This window comes from Entelurus aequoreus, linkage group LG01 (assembly GCF_033978785.1).
Source record: "Entelurus aequoreus isolate RoL-2023_Sb linkage group LG01, RoL_Eaeq_v1.1, whole genome shotgun sequence".
NCBI classification, from domain to species: Eukaryota; Metazoa; Chordata; class Actinopteri; order Syngnathiformes; family Syngnathidae; genus Entelurus; species Entelurus aequoreus.
The window spans coordinates 37899176-37918862 of record NC_084731.1 but is presented as its reverse complement, the minus strand read 5'-3'; the positions used below and the strand labels follow the sequence as shown (position 1 = coordinate 37918862).

At 39.5% G+C, this 19687-nt stretch overlaps 1 protein-coding gene across 3 annotated transcripts in view; it reads left to right on the top strand.

Annotated features, from left to right (window-relative positions):
* Positions 1-19687, top strand: part of cacna2d2a (calcium channel, voltage-dependent, alpha 2/delta subunit 2a) — a 567930-nt gene that overhangs the window by 314818 nt on the left and 233425 nt on the right. For 2 of the 3 annotated variants that reach the window (XM_062049860.1, XM_062049852.1), the window contains exon 5: positions 9201-9245. The exons of the other annotated variant lie outside the window; for it this stretch is intronic. In XM_062049860.1, coding sequence (XP_061905844.1) covers positions 9201-9245 — 45 coding nt within the window. The remainder of the gene's footprint in view (positions 1-9200; positions 9246-19687) is intronic. 3 annotated transcript variants of the gene reach the window in all.

Below are 19687 nucleotides of genomic sequence, written 5' to 3'. Positions count from 1 at the left end.
ATAGTGCCGATGCTGAATTTGGGTGTTTGTTTTCTGTCAGAGTCCATTATCATCGTTGTAGTGGTAGCTGTGTAAACTTTAAAAATTGTCCAGGTCCTTGATGTCATGGACAACAATTACTCTTGCTTCTGGACCTCCATTCAGCTTGATGTAGATTTTACAGTTGGTGCTCCAAGTTCCCTCGATTTTTCCCTGCTTTCTCAAGTCGCGTGCTTTCTTGGCGATTCCAGCATTGCGTTTTGTGAGATGCTCATTCATGTACACATTTGTTCCCTTCAGCTTCTTACCCTGTCTCAGCAATGCCATTTTAGATTTTCTGTTTACGAGTTTCACGAGCACGACTGGAGTGGCGTTGTTGTTTCTTCCGTTCAGTGGGATGCATGTTTCGATGGTATTAATGTCAATTTCAATTTCCTTTGATTGCAGAAAGTTGACCACTTGCTGTTCTGCTGAGATCATATCCATTTCATCAGGTTCACCTTCATTATTCACAGCTTTCGCATAGGATCTTGGTTTAATTCGGTGCCCAGTCACGATGATATCATTCATTCGTTTGTCCTGATCCATTTTGTCTATGATATTCCTCAACATGTTGTTGTCTTCTTGAAGGATCTTCATTCGTTTGCCCATTTCAGTGGCTTCATTATTTCTTCTGTTGTTCTGAGATTGCAGATTTTCTATATTTTCCTGCAGACTTTTCACATCTTGTTTGTGTTCTGTTGTTACTTTTCTCAGATATTCTTTCAATTCTTTCATTTCTTCTTTCATTTTTTTCATTTCTTTTTTAATTTCTTTCATTTCTTCTTTCATTTCTTTCATTTCTTTCATTTCTTTTTTCATTTCTTTCATTTCTTCTTTCATTTCTTCTTTCATTTCTTCAAGTTTTTGTAGGATCACTTCTTGATTCCCATCATGTCCTGTATCCAACCTCAAATCTTGTTCCAAGTTGTGTTCTGTATCAGCTGACCCCGAAGGTTTCGGGATTTCAATCTTTCCTTTACCTTTTCGCATCGCGGCAGTCACTGACGTCACTGCCTCTTGCTTGTGTCTTAACGGCAGTTGCTTCTTTAGCGACTTGCGGCACTTTAACTTGTTTTTTCCAACAATTTCGTATCTTGCGCCGTTCAGAGATCAATTTGAGGTGTCAGCCTGTCAACTTATATCACTCTGCGACGTCGGGATCACTTTAAAACAGCTGTAAACTCGCCGTAGCTTTTGGTTGCTAGGCAACCGCTTTGAACTGCGGCAAGGCGCCTTTGGCTTGAGGCTAACGGCTCTCACAACTCGCCTTCTTTCAGCGTATCAGTGCCTCTCAACTGACCAAAATCAGATTGAAGATGCCAGGGTACTCCCCTGTGGCTGTGATCGCAAATGAGTGGTCAAAATCTTCAGATTTAACAAAAAACTCCGGTAGCAAGAGCGGAGCCTTTCTCTTTTGCGTCCTTTCTCATTGACAGGAAGTGACGTAATGGTAACCGTGTAATACTCTTCCATATCAGTAGGTGGCAGCCGGTAGCTAAATGCTTTGTAGATTTCGGGAACAGCAGGAGGCAGTGTGCAGGTAAAAAGGTATCTAATGCTTAAACCAAAAATAAACAAAAGGTGAGTGCCCCTAAGAAAAGGCATTAAAGCTTAAGGATGGCTATGTAGAGAGAAACTAAAACTGAACTGGCTACAAAGTAAACAAAAACAAAATTCTGGACGACAGCAAAGACTTACTGTGGAGCAAAGACGGCGTCCACAAATAACATCCAAACATGATATGACAATCAACAATATTCCCACAAAGAAGGATAAAAACAAATGAAATAGTATCGATTGCTAAAACAAAGCAGGTGCGGGAAATACCGCTCAAAGGAAGACATGAAATTGCTACAGGAAAATACCAAAAAAAGAGAAAAGCAATCAAAATAGGAGCGCAAGACAAGAACTAAAACACTACACACAGGAAAACAAAGTCAGGGTGTGATGTGACAGGTCGTGACAGTACACCTACTTTGAGACAAGAGCTACATTGATGCATGGTTGGTTATAGTTTAAAGTCATATCCAACGACTTTTTACTATAAACTGAGTTTCTTTTTTAAATTTCTGCTGGTGGTGTGCCTCCGGAATTTTTCAACGCGAAAATGTGCCTTGGCTCAAAAAAGGTTGAAAAACACTGGTTTATGTGAGAGCCAAACCCTCATCCAAAAAAACGCACCCAAGTTCCCATGAATATAAATTCATCATTGGGTAGATGCATCCTGTTGGCAGACACAACAATCTTCAGCCTGCATGAGTCTCACCGTGAATTGTGTGATTCATCTGTCTGTACGTGATTAACGCAATCATTTTTTGTGCTAATTTTGTCAGCCCTAATTCTAATATGTGTTCTTTACTTTGGCCATGTGACACACTTTGCATTGTAGACCACACATATTTTTGATTTGGTATTCCGGTTGCAGAACAGCAGTGTGAGTGTTGGCGTCGTCGTGAGTTTGGATCACGCTGGGCTCCTTTTAGTGAGCTTCTCAGGCAGCGGTGTGATGGCTAACTCTGTGATTAGCGCTGCAGGCGAGCCAGAGCCCTGGCGAGTGGAGACGCTCTGGTACACGCGGCATGACCACGCGTGTGCTCGTAGGTGCTCATGAGGAGCGTTTATGCATGAGTGAAGCACACGTGTGACACAACGGGAGGAAGACGAGTCGCGCCAAAGAACATCAGAATTTGTAGTGGAGCAAACAAGACTCTTTTACATCCGATCTCATCAGACCGTGACCATCGAACCAGCACCTCGGTCCTTGAGGCGCCCTCAACAAGTCCCCCGCCCTCACACACACACACACACACACACACGCGATAACGAGGCAGGCCCTTGCTTGCTGGGCCACTGCTTCTGGCTGCCCTCAAGCCGGCCTCAGAAGGAGGGGAAGTGGACGACATGCAGACAAACAACCTTTTGATCAACGACACACGGAACTTTCCTTAAGAAGCTGCAAGGGAGCTGCTGAGAGTTGTTGTCAAGGAACCAAACATGACAAAGAAAAAAAAACGAACTAAATAAAATACACTATATTGCCAAAAGTATTTGGCCACCTGCCTTGACTCACATATGAACTTGAAGTGCCATCCCATTCCTAACCCATAGGGTTCAATATGATGTCGGTCCACCTTTTGCAGCTATTACAGCTTCAACTCTTCTGGGAAGGCTGTCCACAAGGTTGCGGAGTGTGTTTTTAGGAATTTTCCACCATTCTTCCAAAATCGCATTGGTGAGGTCACATACTGATGTTGGTCGAGAAGGCCTGGCTCTCAGTCTCTGTTCTAATTCATCCCAAAGGTGTTCTATCGGGTTCAGGTCAGGACTCTGTGCAGGCCAGTCAAGTTCATCCACACCAGACTCTGTCATGCATGTCTTTATGGGCCTTGCTTTGTGCACTGGTGCACAGTCATGTTGGAAGAGGAAGGGGCCCGCTCCAAACTGTTCCCACAAGGTTTGGAGCATGGAATTGTCCACAATGTTTTGGTATCCTGGAGCATTCAAAGTTCCTTTCACTGGAACTAAGGGGCCAAGCCCAACTCCTGAAAAACAACCCCACACCATAAATCCTCCTCCACCAAATTTCACACTCGGTAATGTACCGTTTTCCTGGCAACCTCCAAACCCAGATTTCCAGATGGAAAAGCGTGATTTATCACTCCAGAGAAGGCGTCTCAACTGCTCTAGAGTCCAGTGGCGACGTGCTTCACACCACTGCATCTGACGCTTTGCATTGGACTTGGTGATGTATGGCTTAGATGCAGCTACTCGGCCATGGAAACCCATTCCATGAAGCTCTCTGCGTACTGTACGTGGGCTAATTGGAAGGTCAAATGAACTTTGGAGCTCTGGAGCAACTGACTGTGCAGAAAGTCTTTGCAGTATGCGTTTCAGCATCCGCTGACCCCTCTCTTCAATTTACGAGGCCTACCACTTCGTGGCTGAGTTGCTGTTGTTCCCAAACTCTTCCATTTTCTTATAATAAATCCCACAATTGACTTTTGAATATTTAGGAGCGAGGAAATTTCCCGACTAGATTTGTTGCACAGGTGGCATCCTATGACAGTTCCACGCTGGAAATCACTGAGCTCCTGAGAGCGGCCCATTCTTTCACAAATGTTTGTAGAAACAGTCTCCATACCTAAGTGCTTGATTTTCTACACCTGTGGTCGGGCCAAGTGATTAGGACACCTGATTCTCATCATTTGGATGGGTAGCCAATTACTTTTGGCAATAAAGTGTACATCACAGCAAATCTTAGCAGTGCCCAGATGCCATGCAATCATGCCCCCTAGTGGCAGTGGGAAGACATGACAGCCCTGGATTGGACGCTTCCTGCCTTGTCATCACATCTCATTGCAATCTTTTTCACCCACCCTTTTATCAAGCAGCATTCAGACATTTCTGCCACAATGTGAGCAAACTTTATCGTCTTTTTCTCACACTAACCATTGTCAGGTTTGGCGAGTGTAAGCGCTCTGATCCGTGATCATGTTTGCGTCCCCAAGTTCTTACTGATAACAACACGTCATGATAAAATCAATCACAGAAGCTCAAAGTAAGCCACATAGCACACCCTGACTACATGCATACGCCTAATAAAGATGTGTATTTTCAATAATTGATTCTCTCACAAGTAAAGATTCTCCATATTGACGTTTTGACCAACATTACCGATAGTATCCGTTAATGATATCAAGTGATACAGATACATTCAGCATCTATTCCCTCAGGTCGCATGTTGCGTCTAAAGTAAACACATTGTGAATTTTTATGACTGTGTTAATAATATATGTCACTGGATACATTTTACAAATAAACACTGCTTGTGCAAAATATATTTCACAATATGAATATTTATGTACTATATATTGAACTCACTCGGTTGATAAATGGAGCACACTCATATGCAGTGTTGATTAAATGACACCACAGTTTGTGGCACTCAATAGCTGTATTGACACTTCACTGATATTGTGTTGCTGTTTCATAAAGGCGTCATCTGCTGCATTAAAAAGTCACTACATTTGACCTACAAATAGTAAGCAAACATGCTTTGGATAGCTGTGCATAAAGGAAAACAAAACGTGCAACACTGGTCATTGAGCCAAATGGTAAACAGGAAAGGACATTTACTGGTGAAAAGCAAATATGGTTGTTTGTGTTTCATCGATGTCATGTCACACACGTCACATGAAACACATAAGTCACATTAAACACATTAGTCACTAAAATACATAAAACACGTACAACAGAGTTACAAGCAACACAAGTCACATTAAACACATTAGTCACATAAAAAGCATGAAAACAAAACAAGTCACAATAAACACATAAGTCACATAAAACACAGTAGTCACATAAAAACATGAACATAAAACACAAGTCACAATATACACACAAAACACATACAGTCGTGGTCAAAAGTTTACATACACTTGTAAAGAACATAATGTCATGGCTGTCTTGAGTTTCCAATCATTTCTATAACTATTTTTTTTTTGTGATAGAGTAATTGGAGCACATACTTGTTGGTCACAAAAAACATTCATGAAGTTTGGTTCTTTTATAAATTTATTATGAGTCTACTGAAAATGTGTGACCAAATCTGCTGGGTCAAAAGTTTACATACAGCAATGTTAATATTTGGTTACATGTCTTTTGGCAAGTTTCACTGCAATAAGGCGCTTTTGGTCGCCATCCACAAGCTTCTGGCAAGCTTCTGGTAGAATTGTTGACCACTCCTCTTGACAAAAATTGGTGCAGTTCAGCTAAATTTGTTGATTTTCTGACATGGACTTGTTTCTTCGGCATTGTCCACATGTTTAAAGGCCTACTGAAATGATTTTTTTTTATTTAAACGGGAATAGCAGATCCATTCTATGTGTCATACTTGATCATTTTGCGATATTGCCATATTTTTGCTGAAAGGATTTAATAGAGAAAATCGACGATAAAGTTCGCAACTTTTGCTCGCTGATAAAAAAAAGCCTTGCCTGTACCGGAAGTAGCGTGACGTCACAGGAGCTAGTATTCCTCACAATTCCCCATTGTTTACAATGGAGCGAGAGAGATTCGGACCGAGAAAGTGATGATTACCCCATTAATTTGAGCGAGGATGAAAGATTCGTAGATGAGGAACGTTACAGTGAAGGACTTGAGAGACAGTGATGGACGTATCTTTTTTCGCTCTGACCGTAACTTAGGTACAAGCTGGCTCATTGGATTCCACACTCCTTTTTTTATTGTGGATCACGGATTTGTATTTTAAACCACCTCGGATACTATATCCTCTTGAAAATGAGAGTCGAGAACACGAAATGGACATTCAGTGCCTTTTATCTCCACGACAATACATCGGCGAAATGCTTTAGCTACGAGCTAACATGATAGCATCATGCTTTAACTGCATATAGAAACAAAAAAATAAACCTCTGACTGGAAGGATAGATAGAAAATCAACAATACTATTAAACCGTGGACATGTAAATACACGGTTAATGCTTTCCAGGCTGGCAAAGGTTAACAATGCTGTGCTAACGACGCCATTGAAGCTAACTTAGCAACTTAGCAACGGGACCTCACAGAGCTATGCTAAAAACATTAGCTCTCCACCTACGCCAGCCAGCCCTCATCTACTCATCAACACCCGTGCTCACCTGCGTTCCAGCGATCGGCAGAAGGACGAAGGACTTCACCCGATGCGTTTGGCGGCCCGGAGACGTAGGGAGTCAAGGTGAGGTCGGCGGCTAGCGCGGCTAGCGCGGCTAGCGCGGCTAGCGCTCCAACAAAGTCCTCCTGGTTGTGTTGCTGTAGTCCGCTGCTAATACACCGATCCCACCTACAACTGTCTTCTTTGCAGCCTTCATTGTTCATTAAACAAATTGCAAAAGATGTCCAAAATACTGTGGAATTATGAAATGAAAACAGAGCTTTTTGTATAGGATTCTACGGGTACCATAACTTCCGTTACTCTGACTTCGTCACGCGCATACGTCATCATACCGCAACGTTTCAGCCGGATATTTCCCGGGAAGTTTTAAAAGTCACTTTATAAGTTAACCCGGTCGTATTGGCATGTGTTGCAATGTTAAGATTTCATCATTGATATATAAACTATCAGACTGCGTGGTCGGTAGTAGTAGGTTTCAGTAGGCCTTTAAGTCAGCACTTTAAGAAGGCCATTCTAAAACCTTCATTCTAGCCTGATTTAGCCATTCCTTTACCACTTTTGACGTGTGTTTGGGGTCATTGTCCTGTTGGAACACCCAACTGCGCCTAAGACCCAACCTCTGGGCTGATGATTTTAGGTTGTCCTGAAGAATTTGGAGGTAATCCTCATTTTTCATTGTCCCATTTACTCTCTGTAAAGCACCAGTGCCTTTGGCAGAAAAACAGGCCCAGAGCATAATACTACCACCACCATGCTTGACTGTAGGGATGGTGTTCCTGGGAATAAAGTCCCCACCTTTTCTCCTCCAAACATATTTAATCAATCAACCAATCAATTCACTTTATTTGCACATTCAAACAACAAAAATGTTTCCAAAGTGCTGCACAGCAATATTAAAAACAATATTCAAATATTATCCTTACAAGAGCTATTATCCTTAGCTCTAACTGAATAAAAACTAAAAATAAATAAATATAAAACCAATATAAAAACAATAAAAAAATAAATATGATTAAAAACGATTTTAAAGGGTAAAACCAATTAAAAAAATAAATTGTTGCTGGGTATTGTGGCCAAACAGCTCATTTTTTGTTTCATCTCACCACAGAACTTTCCTCCAGAAGGTCTTATCTTTATTCATGTGATGTCAAGCAGCTGCACCAATTTTGTCAAACGGAGTGGTCAAAAATTCAACCACAAGCTTGCCAGAAGCTTGTGGGTGGCTACCATAAGCACCTTATTGCAGTGAAACTTGCCAAGGGACATGTAAGCAAATATTAACATTGCTGTATGTATACTTTTGACCCAGCAGATTTGATCACATCTTTAGTAAACCCATAATAAATTCATAAAAGAACCAAACTTCATGAATGTTTTTTGTGACCAACAAGTATGTGCTCCAATCACTCTATCACAAAAAAATACAAGTTGTAGAAATTATTGTAAACTCAAGACAGCCATGACATTATGTTCTTTACAAGTGTATGTGAACTTTGTCCATGGCCATAAGTCACAAGTCACAATAAACACATAAGTCAGATAAAAACAAATACAGCAAAGTCACAGAAGCTATACAAGTCACATAAAAACACATAAATCACAAACAATGTTCAATGCCAACAAAGTAATTGACTCATAAGTATAATAATAAAACAAGATATAACAAGTGAATATAAGTTATCAGCTTATTTTTACATGTTCCAATTTAAAAAATAAATGTATTAAAAACAATAAATATTTATTAACACACACAAAAATACCCCAAAAAATTGGTACCGTTGAGTAATGGTATCGATTCCCAGGAACCGAAAATTGGTACCATATCAGTTCAAATGTGAAAGGTACCCATTCCTGCACAAGTCATGCAAAACACAAGTCACATACAACAAATAAGTCACTTACAACACATTAGTCACATAAAACACATAAGTCACATTAAACTCGTAAGGCATGTAAAAGACATAAGTCGCATACAATAAATAGGTCACATACAACACATAAGTCACATAAAACACATAAGTCACATTAAACTCGTAAGGCATGTAAAAGACATAAGTCACATACAATAAATAGGTCACATACAACACATAAGTCACATAAAACACATAAGTCACATTAAACTCGTAAGGCATGTAAAAGACCTAAGTCACATACAATAAATAAGTCACATACAACACATAAAAGACATAAATCACATAAAACACGTAGTATGTACATGAAGTTTTTGCAGTGTTCCAGAACATTTCTTTCATGCCTCCAAAACAACATATTTTCCAAAGTCAGCAGCTATCTTCTGTATCTCCTGACTCCATGACCGTCATGGCACATCACACTACCCCTCATGTGTTCTGTGATGCTGATTATATTCTCGGAATATAATATTTGTGACGGACTATAACCATGACTTTCTCTCTCCCTCTTGCTTAATCATCTCTCCAGGAATGGCGGACATAAGCGCTGCTACATCTTCTCTCATCACCTGTCTTTCCACTTTCTTTCTGCACAGGAGAATCTCATTTCATACTACGATTCCAAAGCGGATTCAGACTATGTGAGTACAGTACGGACTGTTCCTCCCTACCCTTGCAACCCTGCCTGCGTGCGACCCCCCCCCCCCCCCCTCCTAAAAAAAAAAGCGTCCCCCCTCCCTGGCCTTCCTGCGTCTTGAAGCCCACATCTTGACGACACGTAGCCAAGGTGACGGCTGAGTAGCAGTGTGCATGTGACGTGCGCTGTCCTCTTCCCTACTACAAACCCCAAAACCAGTGAAGTTGGCACGTTGTGTAAATGGTAAATAAAAACAGAATACAATGATTTGCTAATCCTTTTCAACCTATATTCAATTGAATACACTGCAAAAACAAGATATTTAACGTTCGAACTGGAAAACTTTGTTATTTTTTGCAAATATTAGCTGATTTGGAATTTGATGCCTGCAACATGTCCTGGGCATATTATGGCCCGTTAAGCTTTTCAATCTAACCCGTCGGACATTTCCAAATAATTTTTTTAGATCTTTAAGATGGAAACTGTAGCTGCCATTATGATGTGCAGTGATGTTTTAAAATTACCGTAAGCCTTGAACTATATAAAGTATTTCAATGGTTCGAATCTGCGCTTTTGCATGATGTACTAGTTACTATGGTAATCTAAGTCACAGCAGCTCAGACGAGGCACCAAGCAGTGTGGGCGGGGTGCGTTTCCACAGAGTGTTTCCAGAGCGGCCAGCCTGAAATGCGGGTGTCAGGGACAAACACGGAAGGAGATTTTTACAACAAAGTTCTAAAGCTTAGTGATGTATCAGATGTATCAGATTGTAGGTGGGTTTCTTTTTTACCCTTCGCGTTCATATTTCGCTGTGTTTGTTGCATTTTTGTTGCGTTTCGCTTGATTGTAAAATATGTTGATCGAGTCCTTGTCAATATTCAGTGTTTTATCGTTCATAGTTAATATTGTAAATCACACTTTATTTTAATGTCCATTCTGGGTGTCTCATTCAGTAAAAAATGTAAAATTCCATTCAGTTTTTAAGGTGGCCTGTCATAACGTTTTTAGCATTCAGTCAGACATTATTGTGAGGTTTTGTATTAAATTTTGGCCCCCCAAGTCAAAATAATTGCCCAGGCCGGAACTAAGGAAATACTAAACTAAACAAAAAATGACCCGGGCAGCGGATCATGACACTTGATTGATTAAGCAACATTTTTAATTAAAAATACTAGAAGTGTTGGAAAAACTGATTCAAATCCTAATCGCGATTCATATCACAGTTCTAAATTGTTTAAACATTTGCAAGAATTACATTTTTAGGCCATCTCACCACTTACTTGCTGCTCGTATACTGTACGTCAGCAGCCAAGAGGAGCTTTTTTAACCCAATTCAAAAAGGGTTTATTATAGTTTATATACCAAATAATATATTGCGAAAATTGGTTTGAATCAAGGATCGATTCTGAATGGAATATTCACCCCAAGAATGGAATGTAATTTAATTGTGAGTTGTTGTAAGGTTTACATCCCTACAAAAAGGTGGAACAAGGAATGCAACAACACACTAACGACGATCATCTTCTCTCCTGTTATTCCTGGTGAGGAGACACACGGTATCGAATAGGAGACTACTGAGGGTCTTATAGGCCAAAAGTTTGGACACACCTTCTCGTTCAATGCGTTTTCTTTATTTTCATGACTATTAACATTGTAGATTGTCACTGAAGGCATCAAAACTATGAATGAACACATGTGGAGTTATGTACTTAACAAAAAAAGGTGAAATAACTGAAAACATGTTTAATATTCTACTTTCTTCAAAATAGCCACCCTTTGCTCAGATTACTTTTTCGCACACTCTTGGCATTCTCTCGATGAGCTTCAACAGGTGAATTAGTTTTCACTTCACAGGTGTGCTTGAAGGTCATGGAGAGAATGCCAAGAGTGTGCAAAGCAGTAATCAGAGCAAAGGGTGGCTATTTTGAAAAAAATAGAATATTATCTACAATGTTAATAGTCATGAAAAAAAAAAAAACGCATTGAACGAGGAGAAGGTGTGTCCAAACTTTTGGCCTGTACTGTATATTAGGGCTGTCAAGTGATAATTTTTAAAATCAGGCTCTTGAGCTGTAATTAATTATAATTAATCAGTTTATTACTTGCTTGCATACTTAAAATGTGTTAAAGAAAATACCCCAATATTCGGACATGTGCAATTTTGTTGTCAGAATGTAATCAAAGCACGTTTTTAATTGTTTTACTTAACCGCGAGGCATTCATTTTGTTAAAACTTGGTGACAGTAAATATAGTAAGAGCGCATTTTGAAAGTATTTGCAATAATAGTATTTGCAATAATATAGCAAACAAGGTACAGATAGTAAACACACCCATAAACAACTTTGGGGATGTCGTGGCTCGGTTGGTAGAGCGGTTGTGCCAGCAAGCTGAGGGTTCCTGGTTCAATCCCCAGCTTCTGCCATCCTAGTCATGTCCATTGTGTCCTTGAGCAAGACACATCACCCTCGCTCCTGATGGGTTGTGGTTAGGGTCTTGCATGGCAGCTCCCGCCATCAGTGTGTGAATGTGTGTGTGAATGGGGGAATGTGGAAATAGTGTCAAAGCTTTGAATACCTTGAAGTTAGAAAAGCGCTATACAAGTATAACACATTTACTTTACATAGTACAGTTTTTACATCGGTATTTAGTCTTCCTTTAAAAAAGAAATAGGCACATAATAGAATAATATTTTCATCCTTTAGATCAGGGGTCGGATCCAGCCCGCCAGCGTCCAAAATCCGGCAGGCGGGAAGTCCCAAGTTAAAAATAAATTTAAAAAAAATATATATATATATATATATATATATATATATATATATATATATATATATATATATGTATATATATATATATGTATATATATATATATATATATATATATATATATATATATATATATATATATATATATATATATATATTTTTTTTTTTTTTTTTTAATTATTATTTTTTTAAATCTGTCCTTTCTAATCCATTTTCTACCGCTTGTTACTCTCGTTGTCTCCTAGCCGCTCAGCGAAATCATATTGTCTAAAAATACATTTTCCAATTGATAACGTGACATCATATATATATATATATATATATATATATATATATATATATATATATATATATATATATATATATATATATATATATATATATATATATATATATATATATATATATATATATATATATATATCAGTGGCGTGCCGTCACTAGAGGCAGGGGAGGCACGGCCTCACCTGCCATCATGGAAAGAAAAAAAAAGTAAAAAGAAAAAAAATTAATTAAATTGTTATACGTATCCAGTGATTATACTAAAGTTATTTTCCATTTAACTTCACCAGTTTTAGATTATTTTTATTTTTATTTTCACATTTGCCGTTCAAATACTGAGAAGAGACGGTGCGGTGATCAGCAGCCAGTTGAGGCACGTCACTGCGTTGTGCCTCACCATGGATTGTGCGCAATGACTCGGCTAACTGCTGGCCTGCGGTGCAGTGAGACTGTATTGCTATATGAATTATATTATACATGTCCATAGTTTAGTTAGCTGAGGTATATAATGTACAGTGTATTTTGTCAACAACTGTATGTGTGTAACGTATTTCTTGTGCTGAGCGATCATAAAACTGGAGGCTCGTCTCATAACCCCGCCTCCTGGTGCCAAGCACCTCCGCCGCAGAATGCACCGCCCGACGGGAGCGCCACACCAACCAAAGCCCACACCCAAACCCCCACGTGCAAGACCGAATCCACCCAAAAAAAGTCACTTAACAAGAAGCCAAAAAGTGCAAAAACAACAATGCTCGCGCGGCGCGCCGGAGGAGCCGTGAACAGAGACACAACATTAGGTACACCTGCAGACTACCGCGCGGATTTCATATTTCATTCATTCACTACTCTTCCAACACGAACACCACTCCTCCCGCACTTATAAGTAAAGGTAAGACCATAATAACGTTTCTTTTTATTAAATGTGCTTTTTTGTGTACTACAGTTTGTAAGTGTAACGTTAAAGTTAAGTATACCAATGATTGTCACACACACACTAGGTGTGGTGAAATTTGTCCTCTGCATTTGACCCATCCCCTTGTTTAGTTTAGTTTAGTCTTTATTTGAAGGGACAATGCACAGAAACATTAAGTTCAAAGACAGATATGTTCTGTACCAGATTATAGCTAAATAGCTCATTTCCATCTGCAATCCCTGGCTACCTAAATTAAAGGGATACAAAAAATTATGACAATAAAAACATACTATAGCATGTTTTTAAATTAAGAAAAGTCATAAAATGCCCTTTCATGTACACATACTTAATATACAATACAACCACACCTCATTTACATCATCACACAAAGACAATATATGCTTTTGTTCACATCTGTCATCATTTGTAAAAACAACCATGATTTTAACACACACACCTCACAATTTACAATAAAAATGTTCTCATGGATAAATATGATACACATTAGGTTGATGTGTCAAACATAATGCCCATCTTAGTGACCGTGTGAGCAGCTTTGATTGCTCCAAAGCCACTTTTTAACTTCAATTGTGAATGAAGAGTCATCTGTTAGACTTTTCAAGTTTGTTGTGAGGTCGTTCCATTCCTTTATGGCTTTATATGAAAAGGCTGATTGTTGATTGTTCACCCCCTGGGAGGTGAGGGGAGCAGTGGGCAGCGGTGGCGCCGTGCCTGGGAATAATTTTTGGTGATTTAACCCCCAATTCCAACCCTTGATGCTGAGTGCCAAGCAGGGAAGAATGCTGGTATGAGCTTTTAAACATAACCCGTTAACTGCTGCCAATCAAATGGTGAATAAGATACTCTTTAGGGTTCATATGTTTGTAAATCTGACTGTGATGAAGTCAGTGCCTCACCTGACATGAACCTCACCGCACGCCACTGATATATATATATATATATATATATATATATATATATATATATATATATATATATATAGTCGAGGTTTCTGTGCTTTATCCATTATACAGTGCTCAATACCAGGTTAGAGCAGAATATACGTTAGGTCAGGAAAAAACATAGAGGCTATTTCATCCCTACAAGCCTGTTTCGCAGGTGTTTCTGCTCTTCGGGGAATTTTATAATATATATAATATAATAAAATCCCCAGGTTTCCCTGCTTTTCAGGGAATTTTATAAAATATAATACAATCCCCAGATTTCCCTGCTGTTCAGGGGATTTTATAATATAATAAAATCCCCTGAAAAGCAGGGAAACCTGTGAAACAGGCTTATAGGGAGGAAATAGTCTCTTATATATATATATATATATATATATATATATATATATATATATATATATATATATATATATATATATATATATATATATATATATATATATATATATGTATATATATATATATATATATATATGTATATATATATGTGTATGTATGTATATATATATATATATATATATATATATATATATATATACAGCCCGGCCCACGGACAGATTTTTTTTTAAATGGGGCGGCATGGCGTAGTGGGTAGGGCGCCCGTGTCAGAAACCTGAGGGTTGCAGGTTCGCTCCCCGCCTCTTACCATGCCGTTGTGTCCTTGGGCAGGACACTTCACCCTTGCCCCCGGTGCCGCTCACACCGGTGAATGAATGTTGAATGAATGATAGGTGGTGGTCGGAGGGGCCGGAGGCGCAAATTGGCAGCCACGCTTCCGTCAGTCTACCCCAGGGCAGCTGTGGCTACGAAAGTAGCTTACCACCACCAGGTGTGAATGAATGATGGGTTTTTAACATGTAAAGCAACTTTGGGTACTTAGAAAAGCGCTATATAAATCCCAGGTATTATTATTATTATTATTTAACCCAATGCGGCCCTCGAGTCAAAACGTTTGGAGACCCCTGCCTTAGATGCATTACAAATAAGCTGAGTCAATTACAAATCTTGAATATATTGTATTTTACACACTCAGTAGGTCTATAGCAAGTTATGTATAAAGTGTTTGACAGCTGAACAAAGTCTAATTCATTAACTGTGGGCATGTCAGAGACTAGAGAGTTGTGTCTGTTGTGAGATGTGCTAGGTTGTCCGTTCCAGGCCACCGTAGGTCAAGTGATGTGCGTCACCAGATCTGCTAATGTTAGCTAAGTTAGCTACTGGTGTGTTGAACTGCACTACTGCAGAGGGGAATTGTGCAAAAACAAGTTCAGGTTCCTCCTGACCATGACGTGATGTCACAGTTAAGGACTACATGCCTACAGTCACCAAAGGATGATTTGGGACCCCAGAACTGTTGCATTTGCCGTATGGAGGCAGCGCTAATCACACTTTCAAACCTTACAAGATCTTTTGTATGCGGTTTGAAAGCTGCAGCCGAAGAAAAGAACCACAGACAGACGCAGAAATTTATCGACGACGGCAGAGTGATCGTGTTCATTGACAGCCCTAAATATATATACGTTAGGTCAGGAAAAAACACAGAGGCTATTTCATCCCAACAAGCCTGTTCTGCAGGTTTCTCTGCTCTTCAGGGAATCCCCTGAAGAGCAGACAAACAGGCCTGTAGGGATGAAATAGCCTCTCTGTTTTTTCCTGACCTAACGTACGGGTATATTCCACCCTACCCCGGTATTGAGCACTGGAAACGGATAAACCACAGAAACTTCAACTATATATATACACTACCGTTCAAAAGTTTGGGGTCACATTGAAATGTCCTTATTTTTGAAGGAAAAGCACTGTACTTTTCAATAAAGATAACTTTAAACTAGTCTTAACTTTAAAAGAAATACACTCTATACATTGCTAATGTGGTAAATGACTATTCTAGCTGCAAATGTCTGGTTTTTGGTGCAATATCTACATAGGTGTATAGAGGCCCATTTCCAGCAACTATCACTCCAGTGTTCTAATGGTACAATGTGTTTGCTCATTGGCTCAGAAGGCTAATTGATGATTAGAAAACCCTTGTGCAATCATGTTCACACATCTGAAAACAGTTTAGCTCGTTACAGAAGCTACAAAACTGACCTTCCTTTGAGCAGATTGAGTTTCTGGAGCATCACATTTGTGGGGTCAATTAAACGCTCAAAATGGCCAGAAAAAGAGAACTTTCATCTGAAACTCGACAGTCTATTCTTGTTCTTAGAAATGAAGGCTATTCCACAAAATTGTTTGGGTGACCCCAAACTTTTGAACGGTAGTGTATATATAGTCTTATAATAAAAATATTACAACAATCACACAATGAAAATCATGATCAGTAGTAGATACTGTTCAGTCCTCCATGTGGATGATTTGGAATTGTGCACACAGTTTTTGTGATGCTCACGTGTTGTTACGTGCTACAATCCAAAGAAAAATTAGGACTGGAAGGAGAGGACCAGAGAGGGACGAGGTGAAGGAGCAATAAATCATGTGTGATATTGTCTTTGTTGATTCATGACACGAGGCTTTAGGGCCTGTCAGCACATCTAATTGGAGAAGATCAGTCATCATTAACACATCAACACTTGCAGCAAGACACTTTTGACTTTACTGACCCGCCTTCACAACCAAGGAGGTTGTTGTTGAGCCATAAAAAATAAAACAACTACTCATCATGTCCTATGCTATAAGTACATATATTATTGTACAGTAAAGTAGGATTGTACGGTATAAGTATAGTACCGCAACTGTACCGCCTCTGAAACGTACCGGTCCGCCAGCCCCCACGCCCGCGTCGAAGTCACAACGTGACATTGCTGGTTTACGAGCAGAGGAGCATGTTCGGCAGCGCACAATCACTGAGTACTTACAATCAGACACAGTGTGTAGACAGAAAAGGGAGAACGGACGCATTTTGGCTTAAAAACTAACAATAAAGGTGAAGTTATAACACTGAATCGCCCTAAGGAAGAGGTGCTTTAAGACATGGCTAGCTAGCGGCTAAAGTCCAGCCCCAGTCTGCAGTGTTTTAGCTACTTCTAAATCACTAATCCTCGCCTCCATGGCAACAAATAAAGTAAGTTTCTTACAAGTATCATCCCTGCAGGACGAGGAATAGCTAAACATGCTTCACTACACACCGTAGCTCACCGGCGTCACCGCTGATGACGCTGTACCTGAATGTAAACAAACGCCATTGGTGGATCTACACCTAACATCCACTGTAATGTTACCAAGTACAAGAGCGTATCTAGTCGATACTACTAAGATTACATCAATATTTATTAGCTTCACAAAATCTTTTTTCGTGTTTTTAAAATGTATATAATGTTTATAAACTCAAGAAATATGTCCCTAGACCAGGGGTGGGCAATTAATTTTTACCGGGGGCCGCATGAGCTACCCGAGCACTGCTGGAGGGCCACATCGACAATATTTCAATTAAATTTTGCTCAATATTATTTTTGATATAAACCGTAAGATAAATAATAATAATAATAATAATAATAGTAATACTTCAACATAGTGTGTGTAACAGCATTCCATGACTAATATATATAAATTAACATTAATAATAAATGACAGTAAAATAAGCACACGTATGACTGAGGAGTCATAGTGTAACTTTGTGTGGTGTTTGAGTTGTCCGACTTTTTGTGTGGCCTTAAACGCACCAGTGGTTTAGTGCTATGCGTGTTGGTGACAGATGACAAGTTGGTTTTGGCCTGGTTTGTACGGCAGAAAATGACTAGTTTTTCGAGATAGAATTGTTTTACTCATGTTTTTGGTGTGGTTATGTCCGAATATAAACAGTTTTGTTCAATAAAGTGATCGATATAATTCCTGTCCTCGAAGCATCTCGATAGGCGTTACAATAATTGAATGGTGTTCAATTGAACGGTGTTGACGAACACCGTTAGGGCCGCTTGTTGTCACTGTCACTCAGAGTTGCATTGCAAAATTCCATAGAATAAATATGTTTATTTTGTTTATAATTCAGATGGGATTTGATTTGGTGCGCGGCATATACTTGCTGCGCGCAGCGGACGCTTGAGCAGTGCGCAATTGCGCAGGCACGCACCTTAGGTGAGGGGACGTTGCTTTGCAGTTCATGTGTTGTTGAAAACACGGCATTCCTCATCAACTTTTCTCTTTTTGGCGTCTCGGGTGTAAACCGTGCATCACTTGTCGCTGCATGTGCACCTTCACTCGCAGGTTACACACGGACACACGCCCATAAATAATACTTTTCAAAATAAAAGCAGCACAGTTGTATTGCGCGCAGGACATAGATGTTTTTTCAACTTTATTTTGTAATTGCAGTTGTTCACATTCACTCACAATCACGCATACGTCCACACGGAAGTAATACAAATAACGATTTTCAAAACAAAAGCAGCACCGTTGTATTGCACACTCGACATAGATACTTTTTAAAATGTATTTTGTAATTTATAATTGGCCTCACGCGGGCCGGACAGGGACGCACAAAGGGCCGGATGCGGCCCGCGGGCCGCAGAATGCCCAGGTCTGCCCTAGACACATGAGGACTTTGAATATGACCAATGTACGACTTGGTATTGGATTGATACCCAAATTTGTGGTATCATCCAAAACTAATGTAAAGTATCAAACAACAGAAAGATATGTGATTATTACATTTTAACAGAAGTGTAGATAGAACATGTTAAAAGAGAAAGTAAGCAGATATTAACAGTAAATGAACAAGTAGATTAATAATTCATTTTCTACCACTTGTCCTTAACAATGTTGACAAAGTAATAGAATGGAAAATGACACAATATGTTACTGCATATGTCAGTAGACTAATAATGCTTACTTACTACTAAAAGACAAGTTGTCTTGTATGTTCACTATTTTATTTAAGGACAAACTTGCAATAAGAAACGTATGTTTAATGTGTTAAAATAAACCCAATAATGCAATTCTCTGTGGTCCCCTTTATTTAGAAAATTATCCAAAAGCACCGAAAAGTAGCGATATACATTTTGGTACCCGTACCATAAATGTATCATAAATCATAAGTCTATTATTTTAGTAATTAAGTATTCTATTCATTAGTTTGTTCAAAGCTTGTTCAAAGGAATCAAAGCTTTTTTTAAGCGATTTTTAAATAATTATTGCAGCTCTGTACATCCATCCATCCATCCATTTTCTACCCCTTGTCCCTTTTGGGGTCACGGGCGGTGCTGGAGCCTATCTCAGCTGCATTCGGGCGGAAGGCGGGGTACACCCTGGACAAGTCGCCACCTCATCACAGGGCCAACACAGATGGACAAACAACATTCACACTCACATTCACACACTAGGGCCAGTTTTAGTGTCGGGGCCAATGAACCTATCCCCAGGTGCATGTTTTTGGAGGTGGGAGGAAGCTGGAGTACCCGGAGGGAACCCACGCAGTCACGGGGAGAACTTGCAAACTCCACACAGAAAGATCCCGAGCCCGAGATTGAACTCAGAACCTTCGTATTGTGAGGCACATGCACTAACCCCTGTTTCACCGTGCTGCC